Consider the following 19216-nt stretch of genomic DNA (forward strand, 5'->3'; position numbering starts at 1 on the left):
TCACACAACTAGACGAGCGTCGACTCACCCGAATGAATTATTGCTTGAATCTCCTTTTAGACTCATTAAAGAGGACATGTGTTAGCATTAGCATGTGATGGATGCTTATGATGAGCTATCAATCAAAGACGTTCCCTCATTAAATTAGAATCCTATCTTACAACCTCTGGAGATAAAAAGTTAAAACCATTGGTATTCACGTCGCGTTTCGGGCTCTATTAATATTTGCCTGCTGTAATCTCGGGGAATACATTTTGGTCTTTTGTTCCCATTTTTTGCTGTCTGTCCATTTTTTCTTTTTTTTCTGTTTTTTTTTACATATGCACATATTGATCATGCTGAAATTGCTTTGTATGGACTTTGGGCAGCGCTCCATATTTCCCCCCCTGTGGAATGCCCGGTGGATTTGCGTTGCCGTGTTGGTAGGCGCAGCAGTCTGCCAGACGGATGCAGCTGCAGCGCGTTGCAGGGACGTGGCCGGCGGAGGAGGGCTCGCATCTGTATTCAGAAGTCCCAACAAATCCACGGGCCTGCTCATCCGATAAGGATTTCCAGTTTTAAGATGGCATCAGGCCCTATTACCATAAGATTACCACACATTACCATTCAATAAACACAGCTTGCCATGATGAAAGTGCCAGGTTACCGAACGCAGTCACCCCGGGAGCCGCAGACATTGGATAATACTTTGGGCCTCTGGGAACTTCTCTGACTTTACATGTGAACGCTGAGCAGCAAAGACATTTGTGCAGCAATTTTTTGCAGCTTCGAAAGGAGTTTCCGAGCTGGTGGCTCTCGAAGTTGAGCTCGCTTTGGCCTTTATATTTCAGAAAGAAAAAAACTTTGTATGCTATCTCTGGCTAATAAATGTAACTACTTTTCCTTTCCTGAGCATTTACAACCTACTATATCACTGAAATACACACAAAAAATGGAACTCAAGCAACATGGGGCTGTTCGGTTCATAAGTGAGGGGTTAGAAGTGCAGAGGAAACCAGAAGTACTCTTCCTGTGGAATCTGCAGCAGCATTCATGAAGGAGCTGAAGCAGAGAGAGGCTGACGGAGGTGAGACAGACGGTCTCCACCCCGACGCCCAGCCGCCAGCTGATGCTGTTACGGAGAAAATTTTGCAGCCAGCAATGACAGGTGATATGAAGGCAGCCTTCAATCTAAAGAGCAGAGGAAAATTGAGGGTGGCTCCGCCCACGCGCCGTCACTGACCTCAGCAGAAAGCCTCCATTGTGCTCTTTATCCTCGGTTGAACTGCATTATTCTGCAGGTTGAGCCTTTTCTGCTATGTTGACTATTTGTTGACTTTCTACAGAAACTCACATAGTTGCACAGTTGTTATGGTTTCACCGCAATCAGCACGTAGCTCAAACCTGGCTGGATGGCGGTGACGCGCCGGCCATATCGGAGAGGCGAGCGCTCGCGGCCACGGGTGAGGCGTGTCGTCGTCAACGGGGTTTAAAAATGCTGCATCTTTTAACGCTTTGGATGGCGGCGGGGAGGAAGCGCCACGTGAAGAGCAGGCGGAACCGCGGCGTGAAAGCCACGGCAGCTGGAGCGAAATGAGCCAGGCAGGAGATGTGTGTGTGTGTGTGTGTGTGTGTGTGTGTGTGTGTGTGAGGAGCAGGCTGAGGAAACACACTGCATCTCCAGAATCACACAACACTGAGTGTTCCTGCTGGAATTATTAAATAATGCTGAGAAACAGCTGCTTACCGGATGTGTTTTCATCTTAATCTCTCGTGTTTTCATGAAAATATTTGTTCTAAAAAACCATTTTACAGAAATTAAGTGTTGTAAGTGTTGATCCACTAAACTCTGAGGTCTTTTTGAGGCTTTGCGCTTTTCCAAAATGTGGCACACTAAATGACAGACTCTGAAAACGACGGTAGCGTCTCCTCACACCAGCTAATGTCGTTCCATCAAACCAAACTAATCGAATGTGATAAACTGTGACACATTTTTTTCCTCCTGTGTGACAACACTGACATCTTTATGAGACAGAAACGGTTTATAATGAATTAAATCATGAAATGTCACATTTAACTTTATTTTCTTATTCTTTTAAAACTATAAATTACTGGCTTGAGGCAGTTTACATGAATATTAGTCTTAAATTCATAATATAGTGTTGATTTCCACATTTTTGTGTATTTTGTGTATTTTGGGTTCCTGCTTCTCTGAGAGAAATGACTGGTGCTCGACAGGTGAAGTGATTTCCTTTGAGCTGAGCGAAACATGGACGTTTGACTGTAGGTTTTCACGTCAGAACGACAGCAGATTGGGAGATAAGTCCTCATGAATCCTGAAGCCTTGCGCCCTTTTCCTTCAGCCCTGTTTCACCTTTGTTTTTCGTCGCTCACGGAAGCCTCGAAATTAGAATAAATCTGGGAAAGAATCCAACTCAAAGTCATCTTTGAAATGAGGCGTCATTAATCATTTTATCCTTACATTCACAGCTGAATGTGTTTCTCCTCATTGGCAGGAGGCCTCTCTTGCACTTCCTTTAATGTGCTGTTTTTGTGCGCATCAGGTTGTTTCTGATTCCTCCTGATGATGATTCAGCCGTGTCCTGCCACGACCGCCCGTGTCAACCGACAGCCGCTTAACACCGTACAAAAACCAACCGGTACTCTTTTTTTTTTTATTATTATTATTATTATTTGTGACAACGGGAGCGATGAAAATAGTTTTCCTTTCACTTTGTGACTCATTGGAAATGGCTGCTGAGTGGCATTGTGGAGATTTTGAGTGTCTTGTGCATTAGTCTGTACTTCCATCATTTTCCGGCTTCATTTTTTTTTTTTTTTTTTTTGTCAAGCGAAGTACTAAAATACAAGTGCGATCCATTTATCCAGGTCGAATTATACCTGTTCTCACGTCACAGCTGTGTGACGGTTGGCTAAAATTAGAAGCCCGTTCCTACATTGTCACGCAGCCTCTGTTCTCACGCTGTTTCAGCCTAATCTGCAGGTGCAGGCTGGCATTCATGAAGACGTGGGAATAGCCTCTGGCATCATTATTTAAACTTCTTTTTTTAGCAGCATTCGGGTTTGTTTGTTTGTTTCATTTTCTCAATCTGCAGGTGAATTTTTCATTTTCTTATTTTTTTTATTTTCAGGGCTGCGCCAGTCGTTTGGACGGTTTCCTCTCGTTGCTGAGCCTCCTGTCGGGAACGCTGCGAATCTCAGAGCTCGAGCCGTTAATTAAGCGGAGCTGAGACTCTCCGCGTCGCTGCGTGTTTAACAGCCCCGCGTTGGACGGGGAAGATTTCCTGGCTGTGATCTCGCGAACTTGGCCTGGCGTCGGCTGGTGTCGTGTAAACACGAGGCGTAAGCACGCCGCAGTCACCCGGCGCCTTCGAATGAACGCCGTCACCTTCTGCCGGCGGGAGAAACGCCGAGGTCTCTGTCAGGGTATAATCAAAAACACGCTTCTTTAAAGACTTAATTGCCCCGTGATTGCATTTGCATTTGCAGTTCATTTCACACAAGACTTGACACCATAAAGTAAACCTAATAAAGATCCTGTTAAAAAAAAATTGCCGTCGTTGGGCATAACTTATTAAATAATTGGAGGATATATTAACTGGATATAAACACAAGTAAATGAGACGTCAGTCTAAATGACGCCACTAATCCTCCTTCAGCCCTTATCAATACCTCCATTCCACGTTGTCCTTTATTCATGATCCCTCTTTGCCAGGTTTTGCCGACACGGTGATTTAAATGATGAAGATCATTGATTGCCACCGCCGATCAGGCGGCGCTCGGTCTGAGGCGCCGTGTGATGTGAAGTACAGTCGCTGCAGGTTGTAGGAGAGTTCCTCCTCTGGCGCTGTTGTTTGTCTTACTCTGCAGATGTTGTTTGAGGCTCGGGCAGATGTTCAGACCTCCCCGGGTCTCCGATGCATCCGGAGTGTCACTTCAAAGCTCAGCTCATTAATGGCGGCGGGGTGAAAAAAGAAGAACTCCCACCGCTCGCCCAGATGCGTAATGCCGCCATAAAAGGAGGCCGAACGGTGCGGCAGAGTTTGAGGGAAGTCTAATGGGCGCAGAAACCGAGCGGCGGAAGCAAAAATGAGGTGAAACACAAGAAATTGAGATGTGCGAGGAAGGAAAAATTCAACAAGTCATCCCTTCTGCTGCCGTTTCCCCGGCGCTCAGTCTGTCTCCTCTCCTCATTTTTTTTTTTTTCTTTTTAAACTCACTATTGATATAAATCACAGCAAAGTATTTCACTGTTTGATAAGTTCATCAATTATGCACAGGCATTATCTTGGCCTTTTCAGGCATGCAGAATCAATGCTTATGGCAGAGCACCCTGCCTCAGATGTGCTATTCAGCCCTGTGTGCGAGGAGACACTCGGGGGAGAGCCGGGGGACGGAGATGAAAGTGAGAGGTATCGCTAACATCCACCGCAGACAGTTGTTCATGAATATCAAAGACCAGCTGTGAATGGAGACAGGTTCTCATCTTTTTTTTCCTCCGCCCGTCGTCCTAAAGCACCGGAACACGCCGCAAATTAAACGGCTTCGTGGCCCGTAAAGTTGGGGACCGTCGTCGTGCCCGCCGCCGTACAGTCTAATTAACTAATATTGATCACCCGGTCAATGCACGTCCAAGAGAGAAAACGTTTTCACCGCATGCAGGTGGTTTGTTTTCCGTCGTTGTTGTTGTTGTTGTTTTTTTTCTCTCCCTCCTGTTGTTTGTACATTTGAAGTGCCGTTTTCTTTCTCTTTCATGCGTGCAGGTAAAGACATCGAAGTGTTTGTTGTAAATTCTCAGACAAGTTTTCTCTGCCTGCATCTGCTTTTGAAGAATGCTTCTGGAAAAGAAAGAGGGAGAAAAAAAATCGATGCAGGAGAACAGGAGAAGAATCCTCTCTCTCTCTCCCTCTCTCTCTCTCCCTCTCTCTCTCTCCCTCTCTCTCTCTCTCTCTCCCCCTCTCTCTCTCGGCCTCCTCCCTCTTGTCCTTTGCTCTTGCAGGGTATCGCCTTGGTAACGCATGAGGAAACAAGTGGTGCTCTTCAAGACTCAGACATTAGGGTCAACACTAATCTGGGGGGGATGTGATAAACAGTCTGAACTGGAGCCAAAATCACTTCAAATAGAGCAGCACGAGACATGCCAGCCCGGTTGCCAAGAGGGATGGAGACTCATTTGAATTACGAGAGGCATGATTCATAGGGGGCCTTTTAAGACGTGGCAGGTTATTTTATTTAAAAGAACACATCAAAAAAAAAAAAAAAAAAAAGGAAAAAGGAAAAAAAAAATACACATGGGTCAAAAGAAAATTGTTTATGTGGATGTAAAATGATGTGGTTTGTCCATTTAAAGCCTCCTCCGTCTCACTGCCAAGGAAAAGCGACGCGAGAAAGGACGGAGTCGATCACTGCGTGTAACGCTGATGCTCCTCCATTACCGACTGCTCCCTGTAAACACCATTAGTTACTCTGGTTGTGCCTGTAAAGCAGGTCTTATGCCGTGCAAATGCAGTTCCAGTCATTTTTGAATAATTGATTTGAACTGTCACACACACACATTTGATCAAAAGCTCGGCGTGACTCAAGGTAAATAATAACAAAATGTGAGCTGGTGTGCATCACGGCAGTCTGTAGGATGTGGAATTCAAACTTCATCTGTCATTCAAAGCACCACAGTTTTAGCGTTGAAAGGATTTGTGATAAATATCTCACGAGCTGAAGGATTTTGTTTGTTCCGGGAAGACGGGGGTTGTAGTCTGGGGAATGCCTGAGGAGTTTAGGAAGCTTCACCTGATCTAACACTCGTCTGGCTGCAGCTGCCGCCGCTGCAGCGCCGGCTCCCTCCAACCAGGCGGAGGGCAACGCCGAGCTACTATCATTATTCCGGCTTCACACGGCGGCTCCCACGCCGGAGCGCTCCCCGATTCCTTTTTAATGTACGCCGTTATCCCACACCGTGATAGAGCTAAAGGCAGATCCTTCACATCTGAAGAAAGGGCACATATTTCATCTCACTTTGAGCGGGAGGCAATCGACAAGAGGGGATGTCAAAACGCTGCCAAAAGCACTGTACTGTACATCAAGAACATCCCCGCGGCTGCCATGTGTACACTGGGTAACCGATAGATAACTCCGCCGTAAAGGTTTATGTAACGCCACTTCAACCTATTGTAATACAGTATCGCCTCATTATGTAATAACACGTTTTCAATGCAAAGCACAAGAATTAAAACTAAAATGTTTCATCATTTAGGAACCAACCAGAAAGTTTTTACACATATTCGCCCATGAAAATCAATAATGACTTTTATTTTATGCTTTCAGAGTGAACAATACCAGCTCAACTCAGGTAGTACGCTACGAGTAAAGTGAATTGGCCAAAACACACAGTATCACACACAATGCTTATACAATAAGGATTAAATCAGGATTATGCAAATCCTGATTGAACACACAAAAGACTAATTGTATACTCAGGAACATGAACCAAATATAGTGAAGAAAACAAATTATATTATATTATATTATATTATATTATATTATATTATATGATATTATATTATATTATATTATATTATTTTATATTATGCATCCAGGCTATGCAGATATGTGCAGATTATATAACTGATTGAAATTATTACATTTTGCCAAATTTTCCTGCAATGTGATGTTAATGTATGTTTAAAGAACCCTGAACCGTCCTGCCTCTGCATGCATGCCGGTGCTGATGGTTCATATTTAACCACAGGATGGCAGAGCAAAGATGATGTGGTTTATCCGATAGAGGAGTTAATAAAGGTCCGACACTTCCTGTGTTCTGCAGGGAGTAAATCTTTGCTCAGACACTTGTCCAGCGGTCGCTCTTCAGACATTTCACTCTTCCAGTCTGGGAGTGTCGACTGGGATCCAAACTCTAATGAACCATATGAGGAACTGGCTGAAATTCGTTCTATATCTTTCATGAGCCCAAAAGCATATTTTTACAATACGTTGTGAGATGCTCTGATACCAGTATCAGGTATCGGCTCAGCGACTTCGCATATTTCTGATTTGCATTAATTTAACTGTAACACAATGCAAAATGAAGAGCCGCCACTTGTCAGGAGCGAGAAAAGAAAGAAGAGGAAGGAGAAAGCAAGGCGGAGCAGGTAACGTTGTGTGGCGAACAGACGGGTGTTATGTGTGAGGCTGACTGTTAACTATTTAATAATTAGTTTAGCTTGTTAGCACAGCGGGAGGCACCGCTCTGTCGGCTCGCCGCTGCGCAGTGTGTTGACACACAGCCATGTGACTCTTGCTAGCCGACAGACAAACAGTGAACATGGCCGTAAGGTGCAACACTGAAATGTCAGGAAAGTAACTCGAACTCCGGTAATGGAGGGGTTCGAGTTGGAACAACTAACCCAGAAGACAGCTTTAACTGTGACAAATGAACGGTTTTCATATGAGCACCGCAGTCACTGCCCCCTCCCTGGGATGTGATTTGACCCTGTTCACACTGCAGCGTCTGCAAGCTGTGAAAGTGCGAAGTTTGATAGTCGAAGTGAAAACGCAACTTTTTGAAAATGGCTAATAAGGCGGGACTTTTTGAAGGTGCTCTGACTCGGCATGTGAACAGGTGAAAACACAACTTAGTGTGTGGGTTTGTTGCCATCGTGTTTCATCAGGGTCACTGAGGCGAGTCATTGCAGCCGCTGCTCTGTAGATCTGATTAGTCTTTATGCTGGATTCACTTCCTGCTGCAGACGGAGTCCACGTTTGGATCGGCTCATTTCCTGATCTGTCACAGTGTAAGATAAGAGTGTTCGTGATCATTACTCTTCTCATGTGAGTTTTACAATTTCCTATTTTAAATATCCTGTATGTCCTTTTATATAGTCTGATACTGTTAAATGACACAGACGCCATCATTCGATACGTAATCCTGCTGGACAAATAAAACAGCAACAGTACGGACAGACGCTTTCAAATTTCTCTCAAAAATCACCTCAAACTTATGTTTCAATCCTTAATAAAATGGGCTGAAAAGCCATTAAAAATACAAGATGTAGACACAAGTCCTTTTGTTTTGTTATGTAACTTCTTGTAAACCTTGAAGTAATCAGGAATAAATAATGAACTCTGTGCTTACTGTGTTTTCTGGATCACATAAAGTCACTTAATCTCTCCAGATGTTTTGTTTTTTTTGTTACATTTTTCATCTCCTTGTCATTATCTAAAGACCGTTTTCCATTACTGGACCGCAGGGTCAGGATTACAATACAGATAGGTTCCAGTAATGAAGATAATAGTTGGTCAGATTATACCTGAACAACTGCGGCGCCGCCGGGTCGCCAAAAGCCTCTTTGGCGTTGGTCTCCTTGCTCGCTGTTATTTTCCCTCATTTCCGACATGAATGTGATTTCAGCATATATTATGTCCTGCGAGCAGACAGACGGGAGCAGAGCTAGCCACACAGAGACGTTCACCAGGGTTTGTTTTTGAGGTTCGGGTTAACGAAGTCGCCTGGACGCCGCGTGGCGAGGGTCTGCGGCTCTGCGGCTGGGAAGCTTGAAGCATGTGCGGACCAACGTTGACGTGAGGCGGCGCTTCCGTGAAGCCTCACTCTCCGCGGCCTTGATGTGAGCCGCTGCATATTTAAGAGCGGGGAAGCGGTCCTGCCGAGCGTCCCTGGAAGAAATTCATTCATTTTGCTGTTAAATTATAGTCTCTCCCAGCAAAGTTCTCCCACTTCCTGCCTATAAAAAGCAAGGTCTTTTTATTACGCATTTATAATGCAAATCTACTCAAGAAGTGCATTAAGATGAGTGATTTCTGCTATTCTTCTCTTTCCATTACCTTTATAATGCGTCTCTGCAGGTTTTTAACATTTCAGAATTGAAGGGGTGTGATGATCGGGACGTGTCCTCGTTTCCTCGTCCATTATCCGGCGCTGCCACCGAGCCAAAAGCCACAGGTGCTAATGGCTATCTCTTTCACGCGCCGCCCGTGCCAACTTCCAACATGCTGTAGTGACAGTTTGGGTCCAACTGTTCGCGCACATGCACAGTCCATTTGTTTCTGCCTCGCCGGCGCTGCTGAAAGGCTCTTGTGAAGCCTGATGTGCTGAAAATAAAAAAAAAATCCAACCTTTTTTCCCTGCCTCAGAGAAGCGGAGAGACAGGGAGAAATCCAGAGATGGGGATATATTATATTAATGAAGCAATGACAAAGAGGTGGGTGTGATATGAATGGCAGAGTAATCGGGCGATGGGAATGAGTAAGCACAGCGGCGCAGAATCCATGCATTAATTAACACAAATGAGCGCCGCGCAACGGTGAATGACTGGGTGACAGGTTTAATCCCGCCTTCAGACCGGAGCGCTTTTTGATTTATGTTGCGGAGCGCGAGATTATATTTCGCTTCCCCCTCCTGCTCGCGTCTCCTCAACAGAAGCGTCTTTTACGGGAGACTCCGTGTTCTAAATGCCGCTAATGATGATGAATCAGTAGCGACAGGAGCCCGGGCCACAGGATGAGTTGTTATTCAGATAGGGTGTGCGCGTGTTCATCGGAGGACTTATAAATGTGTTCGGGTTGACATTTTGACAGGCCTCGGCAAACTGTTCACATTGATTGATGTGCCGGCGCGCTCCTTCTGGGCGCCGCCGTCCAATGAAACGCAGTGGCTCCAGCTGAAAGACTCCCCATTTATCAGCATCTTAATTATACAACAGAGTGGCTCAAGACCTTGTTAGTCTAAGGGAAATAGCCATTGTTATGCTATACCTGATGTTGTGGAAGCAATTCCCGCAGTGTTTATATTTTGCCGCGCGGCTCCGGAGATAATGGATGATTTATGAGAACCTTTTTTTATATTGGTGGAGGACGGAGGCACATTGTCAGGGCAGAGACGCCGGAGGAGCCGGCGCTGTCATGTCACCAGGAAGACGTTAAACGTCCCGGCGTTGTGGGCCCGGCAGGTGGGTATTTCTGATGGTGCGGAGAGGCGGTGCCGAGCCGGAGCCGGAGCCGGAGCCGGAGCCGGAGCCGGAGCCGGAGCCGGGGCCGGGGCCGGAGCCGGGGCCGGAGCCGCCGGACCCCCGCGGCGCCTCGTGTTTCTTGGCCACATCCGGGGCTCGCGTCTCAGCAGCCACCGCCAACCCAACAGCAACATTTCCATTAGCCAGAGCCAATTTCCTGACAAATGGAGACGAAAACACAGTCCCTTGGGGTGCACTTCAAAACTATATTAAAGCGCTGCACAACAGTGCTTAATTTGTTTTTTTTTATGCACACTTCACAGTCCAACCTTGAAGTTGCACGAGGAGAAACGCAGCCCTCAGCCAGACGTATGCGTTCCTGGAAAAAGAAAATGTAATTGAATACCTCTCACGTGTCGACCGAAGTCGAGCTGCATGTTGAGACCGGATAAAAAAAACAAACACACTGGAGTTAAAACGAATCCCCGAATGAAACAGTGGAAGAGATAATTGCGTGAGCCTTAACAAGTCGGCGTAATCACTGTAATCCCAGGAAGGGTGTCCGTCCCGACGCCTGCTCAGGACTCTCTGATTGAAAACGCCGGGCTGCGCAGACGGTGAGTGTCACTCAGCAGCCCGGAGAGCGTGGTAATGACGGCCGGCGGAAAATCTATCCTGAGATGCAAAAGCGGTGGATGAGTCATGGCAGATTGGACGTAGGTGTGAAAAAAACCAAGAAAATCCCATTTTTGACTAACACAGCATTGCATGTGTGCACATTTTTAAGTCATTAAAGGAATATTTTTAACTCCACGTGGTTGAATATGTTTTAGAAATATACACTACGTTGGACAGATGAACGGAAAAAAAGTGCAATGTGAAAGCAGCCGAATGGAACGACCTGTTTGTCTTGTGGCAGCAATTAAACAATCATTAAAATACTTTCAGATAATTTATAGCTGTGTGTATTTAATACCTACTGAGCCAGACTGTTAAAAAAAAAAAAAAAAGCCTCTCAAGGACGTTTGCTTTTGATCCATTCAGATACACACAGACTGTCTTCAGTCTGATTCTGGATCTTTCTACAGGATTCAGGTCTGGATTAAAGGTTTTACACCTTTAAATCAGTCTTGGACCCACAGCCCTTGTTGTCGGAGACCAGTGCTTCATCCTCGGGGCCACAGGGGCGAGCACAAGCTGAATTATTTAGAGGGATCTTATCCGCAACTCTCCAAACAGTTCTACTTGATTAAACCCAGCCAATGACTTATTTTGTTCTGCATCTTCAAGTGGTAGCAAAAGATTAAGGTAGAGGAGATGCTCTCAGAAATAGAAGTGTTCATTTTCCATCGCTTAAGCACAAAGCAAAGTGAACGGACAGACGATGGAGCGGCGTCTGCTGTGACCGTCCCGTGCAGTGCCAGTTCTTCCAGGTGAACTGTGAAGACAGTTTTTGGAGGAGATCTGTTGGAGGATTTTTAAAACAGCTTTCACTTTGACGGACTCCTCTATATATTTGATGGGCTGTGTCATTATCCTCCGGGCCCAGTAATTCACCTTTTACCCTCAGACAGTACGTTTTGACTCTTGATTGGGACTTTTGTACTCCGCTGCAGGGTAAAACTGGAACAGTTCAGATTCGCTCTTCTTTGGTGCTCCACGCATTTCTTTCAGATATGCTTAAACCTTATGCTCAGTATCTTATTTTAGTGCCTTAAGAAGAGCAATATATTGCAATTTTATTTTGTGTACAACTGAAACAAAGGAAATAAGGCCCCATTCACACGATATTGGTGCTGTTTGTTTTTGTAATGAAACCACAGACATAGCAGAGAACAGTGCGCTATAAACGTGAACAATGGGAGAACACAGACGTTCGTATGGACTGAAAACCAGGTTGGGTTGTTACTCCAGATAGCTGTCAACTACAAAATCTACCAAGACCAGCAGAAACTGGACTGGGAGTAGTGACGCTCTGGGGGGAAAACACTGTTTTTTTGTCCATCTAGTTGCACATTTGCAGAAATGGATGCACAAAAATGTTGTGTTTTCACTTAAAAAGTTGTGAAACGGAGCTTCAGTCAGTGTTTGTACAGCGTCGGTCACATTATAGAAAGTTAAGGACAAATACATTTCTAAAAGCACCAATCCATTCATCCATCCATCTTCCACCGCTGATCCGGGATCGGGTCACGGGGGAAGCAGTCTAAGCTCCTCCAGCTCTTCTGGGAGGATCCCAAGTAGAGATAGGCCGATACGGATTTTTTAGGGCCGATGCCGATACCGATTTTTTTCCCATCACCCTTAGCCGATGGCCGATTATGGACTGCCGATTTTCTTGAGCCGATATTTGGGGCCGATACTGCTTTTGCTTCCTCAATGTACATAAAAAAATGACACGATTATTATATCAGGTCTCAAGCTTAAAGGGATTTAAGGCAACTTTACAAAATGTACCTCAGTGCTGCCGCGACAGGCGCTGTGGGGAACTGCAGCCACCGGCCAAGGCGGCACGGGAGCGCGCACAAACACTTCCGGTGCGCGTCAAGCCCTATCTGCGTACACGGCGTAGGAACGGCGTCGATGCGACGGGGAAGCATACTGACGCCTGGTTCACACGGGACGTCGAGGCGCCGCGTGCCGCAGCGCTAGGCGGCAGGCGCTTGGCTGTTCATACAGGAAGCCTTTTCTGCTGCGCCCTGCGCGCCGGAGACATCGACGCCCGTGGGGAGGAGAGTCCTGGCTCTCTTGTGGGTTCATCCAATCAATAAAAGAAGGGAGCAGCACAGTGTTTTCCGTCATTTTGTTGGTGAACTGCGCCTGGACAGTGCCCACCATCACCTGAATCTCTACCCCCCCCCTCCCTCTCTCTCTCTCGCCCTCTTGCCCCCTCTCCCTGTGTGTGTTTATCTGAAAAGGAAAACCGAAAAGCAACATAATTTATGTTATTTTACTTTATTCTAATTTGAAAATTGACCGGATTCTCTCGTATTTTCCGTTCCCGACTTCCTGTCCGGCGCGATCTGCTTGATCCAGCTTGACAAATGGCGCTCGGGGCTCGCGGAGAAAATAGAGCGGAGCGGAGCAGCGAGCCGCTCTGCGTGCGGCGCCGCCCCGCGCCTCCTGTATGAACCGTCAGACAGGTTAACAGGGGCGCCGATCCGAAACTCGGTGCGTGGCGCCACTGCTTCCGCACGCGGCGCGGCCTGTGTGAACCGGGGATGCAGTGTTTGAGTCCTTGTCCATGGCGACCATGTTCTTCCTGTTGGCAACGCGCACACAGCGTCAATTTACGTCACATCCCCACGACTGCGCGGGAAATTCGGACCCTGAACTGCAAGAAATTATTTGGCACACAGCCTGTATAAGGCAGCAGACAGATACGCGGATTGGCCTGTTATTTTAGGTTTTTAATGCTTCATGACCCATTAGCATTGAATAAACTGGAAATGCGTGTGTAGTTTTTCACAAATCTTGCCTTAAGTCCCTTTAAAATAAATATTTATTGAACAGTAAAAAATCATAACAGATTTGTTCGACTTTTTACAATTTTATTGAGTTTTAAAGTGGAGTCATTACGTTGTAACATGCATAAAATTTACTCTGTAACACGCATGTAATGAAACTGTACCACAAATGTAATTACGCTGTAATGCGCATGTAATTACACTTTAAAACATAAACTGTAACGCGCATGTAATCACACTGTAAAACGTATATAGTTACGCTGCAACATGCATGTAATTACACTGTAACACCTATATAATTACACTAACACACATAACTGCACTGTAACGCGCATGTAATTACGCTGTAATGTGCATGTAATTACACTTTCACACAAAGCGTAATATGTATGTAGTTACGCTGTAACGCGCATGTAATTACGCTGTAACACCTATATAATCACACTAACGCATATAACTGCACTGTAACGCGCATGCAGTTACACTGTAACACGCATGTAATTACAATTAAAAATGCATGTCATTACGCTGTAACACGCATGTCATTACGCTTTAAAATGCATGTAATTATGCTTTGTGTAATTTTATGTGTAATTTAAGTGTAATTTTATGCATGTTACAGCGTAACGACATGCGTTTTAAAGTGTAATTACATGCGCGTTACAGTTTAATTATGTATTTTAGAGTGCAGTTAAATGCGCATTAGAGCGTAAATACATGCATTTTAAAGCGCAATTACATGCATTTTAAAGTGTGTGCATGATGCCATCATGTCAATATGGACTCTCTGAAGAATGTTTCCAGTACCTTGTTGAATCTATGCCATAAAGGCAGAGGCGGAGCGTGGGTCTCAGTACAGAGGGGGCGGAGCATTCTCGACGGGCCCTTATGATAGTAATTTTACCATTCAAACAATCCCTCATGCTACCATCAAAAAACACACTAATGCTCACTTTCATTGAGCCAAGCAAACCTACATGCCTCAGAAAGCAGAATAAAGTCACAAACTAGTTCACAAAGTTATTCTGAAGAACAAATACACATATGCACGCACACGCACACAACTGCAGCCTGACAGCTGTCGCTCAGAGCGTCCGCTGTCCATGGTGCTGAAAGCTCATAAAAAGTCACGGGCTAAATCTGTACCATCTTTGATACAGCTTAAATATAAAATGAACACAGCTGGTCTAAAATTACACAATCTATTCAGATAGATATAGACACAGCGATCTATATATTTTGGAATTCACGTATATTAGAAAAAAATAGACTCGGTGGTCTCTTATAGTTGAGAGCAACACAAGGCACATTCAAATAGGCAGGTGTTTAAGACCACAGCATTCTGATAAAGATGATATTTTTGAAGGTTTCACTGACTCACCAGTGGCTCCGATGTTAGGTTTCGGGTAGTACCACTAGCGGCTAGCATAGTGTTTAGCATACTGTTTAACTTCCCTCCAAAGAGTTCAGATCAAGTGCAAAAGAAAAAACTGGTTCATGCCGCACAGCCAATCAGCGCTGGCTTACAGCTCTGATGCATTCATGGACAGTCGTAATGTAAGAATTGGCAAATTTGAGCCCACAATCATATGTGTATACCTTCTCGCACACACTGCACATTTTATTATAAGAATTTATTTACGAGTAAATGTGAACACATCACATGAAACGGGGCCCTATGACCTTGTGGGCCCTGGGGCGACCGCCCCCTTGACCCCACTCTGGCTCCGCTACAGCATAAAGGATTAAAGCCGTTCTGAAGGCAAAAGGGTTTCCTACCCGGTACTAGCAAGGCGTACCGACCTAATAAAGTGGCCGGTGAGTGTATATTCAGTAGTAATCATGAACTAAAAGTGTTTTGAATGGAATTTTCCAGTTCAGTTTCTCATACCGAGGTAATTCTGTGGTTTATCTGGTGAGTGAAGGATGGAAGCAGCGCTTGTGTTTTGCGGAGCAATAGGTGTGTTTAAGTGTTTGACCTTGAATACGGTATTTATTTCATTGGAATGACAGAGATTCTGTGTCACTTCCTCAGGTTGCTGTAGTACAGGCACGCATGAAAGCTCTGCTTCGCAGTGCATTCTCATTGCGAGGAATTTAAAGTGGTTTTAATACACATGATGGTTCTCTTCCTGAACATTAGAATATAAAACCGAATCTCCAAACCACGGACGGTGCTGTATTATCAGTGAATCTCGATCTAAATGTATTAGCTGACCTGTTTCACCCTGATTGTAATGAGTCAAGCGTAATTGCGTTTACAAATAATTCTGTGTAGATCTGAATGAAATATGACCACGCCGTAGTAGAAGCAGAAAAGACCAAGAGGAAGTGAGTGAACCAGTGAGTCAGCTCGGTCAGGAGGACTAAACGCTCCCAGTGGGGCGCGCGGCCGCACGGAGGACGCCGCAAAACAGCGTTTAAGACGTGACGTCGGCCCCGCGCCTGCTGGGATCCATGGGATACGCTCGCTTGTCGCTAGGTGACGGATTGCAGCGCGTTCCAAGTCCGGCCCGTTGAAGTGGTCGGTCGCCTCCTGCACCACTGAACTCACGCACATTTCGATTACAGCTTCCTCCACGTGAAACCTTAAATTTACCCTGTGAAAGATAATCAGCAAGGCTTTATGATCCAAAGACACTCCTGTCAGCGAAGGCCCGCCGACAAGCTGTGCGTCGCTTTCTTCTTTAGCTCTTGTGTTCCCATAAACCAGAGCACTATTTTGGGAAACAATCAATGAAAGACCCGATATAAGAGCCCATTTTCCACTGAGAGAAATGAAATGAAGGGCAGCACATTCGGTCTCCTGCGCTCATTTTCTTCCCTGACTGCCTGCGTTGGAGTTCACTGGGATGTCATGAGAGTCTCTTGAAGGAACAAGATGAGCTGCGAACGGCGCCCAACTCCGCATGAAAATCTGGTCATTGCAACAGATGTGGAATCTAAAAGTAGCATGAAAACAAAAAGATATGTCCTACTTTCCAACTAGCTCGTGTCCCTTTGGCTTCTTCTTTCTTTTTTTTTCCCCCACAATGTGTATTTTTTTCCATAGACGGTTTCCTGCCGTCAGTCTCTGTGAAAAGCTGAAATACGTTGTGATGCATGTGAGGACATGTATCTGCTATCTGCTCATTTATCCGTGTGAGTATCTGCAGAGCCTGTGCAAATTTGAACTTCACTTATAGCATTAACCTCCATCTGATTCACTTTAGCTTCTTTTAGCCTATAAGAAACCATCAGATGAGACAGAGTGGATTTAGAGTGATTTAGAGATCACCATGCTTTAAAATACAGCTAACTAACTCATAAACCAGTTGAGATAAGAAAATCTTAAATCATTAAAGGCAGTGGCACTTCCAGCAAAGTATTGATTCTAAATTGTTTTTAAAACTTATGTTTTCATACTGCAGAAATGAAAGATTGCATTAATGCATCACGTCACAGTCGTGTAACTTGTCAAGCAGAATGCTGTGAATCCAGATCGATGCTGTCACTGATAGCAGGTCAGGATCGTCTGAGAGGTTCATGCTGAACATGTTTTAAAATAAGACTTTTTAACTTTTTTTAGATGGCATTTCACAGCACTTCATGGGCACGCTAGTCAATAATTGTATTGGAAATTGGACTCTTTAATAAGAAATGCGGTTTCTTAATTAATCTAATGCATGTATTTTAAAGTGAATCGCTAAAAAAAGGTTTCACCAAGCTGTTCCCATGTTAACGAGCAGCTGCAGCACACAGTGCAGTGTCCGGAGTCCGGAGTATTCCGGCTGCAGATTGCAACCAGCAGAGAAGTGACTGTGGCGCTGAAATCTTCTGCAGAGCCGCTGTTTGGTTTTCACATTCAGGGCTTCTGCAGAAACATGATGAGGCAGCTTAGTGAGCTGCATAGCGGAGCAGCCACTGTCTCTGTAGTGGCTGAAGAAACCGCTCTGTGATGCAGTTTTGGGCGGTTTTACACTGAAGACAGTACAATTTAAATACTTCATCTCGTTTGTGCGAGTAGACGCTGCTGTACTTTACAGACTGGTCCTGTAAGACTGTGCTGAGTTCCAGGTTTGCGGTTTTTATTCCTAACAGTTGTAAATGTGAGTGGCTGTCTGTCTTCGGGCGTTATCTCTACCTGGAACCGCTCGGATTGTTTCCAGATTGGTTATTCAAAGGCTGCTTCATCTGATATTAAATGTCACTCAGCAGATGAGACGGGAGGGATAACGGAGAGATTCTCCTTCCACTGGCGGCAGAATTTACAGGTTGCGTTTCATAATTCAGCTTCATCCAGACCGACAAGGGTGAATTTGTGGAATTTCAAAGTGATCTGGATCCTTCGGGCAGCACAAAGCAAAGTGACTTTGAACCGTGCGTTCAGTCCTTAAACCGTATTTCTTTCCGCTCTCGGTATCCTTGGTTGTCCAGGTGCAGAAAACACAGCCGTGGTGTGACCTCCATCGCACAGGGTTTTTTTTTTTTTTTTCTGCCTTTTTTTATCTTCTTCTTGTCTGCTTTTGCTTAGAAGTGACGCCGCACACGGATGTTTTTCTGGTTTCCCTACGTGCATGTTAGCGGCGGAACAATAACGGACCCGTCATGAGGAGCGAGTGTGGTCAGAGCTCAGAACCCAGAGCCAGTCAGAGCGCAGGAGCGAGAACAGACCAGGCCAGTCCACAGCTCCAGCCTGACCTTGATAACGTGACGCTGCGCCACAAACACAAAAGAAACGTATTAAAAATGCATACGGCCGATTTGAGATTCCACTGCGTTCCGTGTGGATTGCACTAGCATCTGTGTTTTTTCCTGTCCCACCCGCAGGGCCGAATTGCTACGCGGACACGGCAGTGATCCCGGCCGGCCGCGAGGTGAAGATTGACGAGTGCACGATCTGCTACTGCACGTACGAGGAAGGCACATGGCAGATCGAGCGTCAGGCCACCTGCAGTAAGAACGAGTGCCAGCGGAGCTAGAGACTGCTGGCGAGGCGAGGCGAGGCGAGGCGAGGCGGGGAGACGTCGGCACGCAACACCAGCGCCGGTCCACATGTACGCTGTCAGCCTTTCACCCAGTCCACCGGACGTCAGGGTCGGACTGCAGCCCTCCGGCATTTCAGCATTTATACTGTAGTCACTCCTGTATTACTGGAAAAGAAAAACAACAACAACAACAAAAAAAAAAAAAGGCTTTTATGAAAGTTTATAATCCACACACAGATTATCTATTTATCTATGTATTTAATTATTTATGAATATATATATAAAAAGAAAATATAGAGGTCGATGATGCTGAACTAGGAAAAAAAAAAATATTTTTTATAGCCTCTGTATTTTATTAAGCAATGTATTGGACCAGAGGTCAACTAAACAACAGAATGTATAGAACACACACACACACACACACACTTTGAAGGTGCAAACCTCAGCGTCTCCGTGAGAAGTGGTGTCGTCCCAGGAATCGCGGCGCCCGTCCCTCCAACCACCACCCAAGTGCAGAGCAAGCCACGTTGCGATCCTCCTCCCGGAGATCCGCCGCGTCGGACCGCCGGGCGGCGAGCTGAAAACGGCAGTGGGAAGGCAGACGGATATTCAAGAGGACTCGACTGTTTCCTGATTCCTTTTATCTCTTTTGGATGTTCAGATGTGCTTTGATTTGAAAGTGCTTTTTTGTATTTCTCTTGGTACTGTGCGTTCATGTTTCAAATAAATGCCAACCTGTGCTCTGTAAATGCCCAAATAGTTCCTTTTTTAGCTGTAAACCGTGTCAGTGATGGTTTTTTTTTCCTTTCTTCTGCATTGACAG

At 45.4% G+C, this 19216-nt stretch overlaps 1 protein-coding gene across 2 annotated transcripts in view; it reads left to right on the forward strand.

Moving 5' to 3' along the window:
• vwc2 (von Willebrand factor C domain containing 2) overlaps positions 1–18571 on the forward strand; it is a 34422-nt gene extending 15851 nt beyond the window's left edge. For both annotated transcript variants that reach the window (XM_030107215.1, XM_030107216.1), the window contains exon 4: positions 18236–18571. In XM_030107215.1, the coding sequence (XP_029963075.1) occupies positions 18236–18387 (152 nt within the window). In that variant the 3' untranslated portion in view covers positions 18388–18571. The remainder of the gene's footprint in view (positions 1–18235) is intronic.
• Positions 18572–19216: the final 645 nt, after the last annotated feature.

The sequence above is a fragment of the Salarias fasciatus genome, chromosome 13 (assembly GCF_902148845.1).
Source record: "Salarias fasciatus chromosome 13, fSalaFa1.1, whole genome shotgun sequence".
Lineage (NCBI taxonomy): Eukaryota > Metazoa > Chordata > Actinopteri > Blenniiformes > Blenniidae > Salarias > Salarias fasciatus.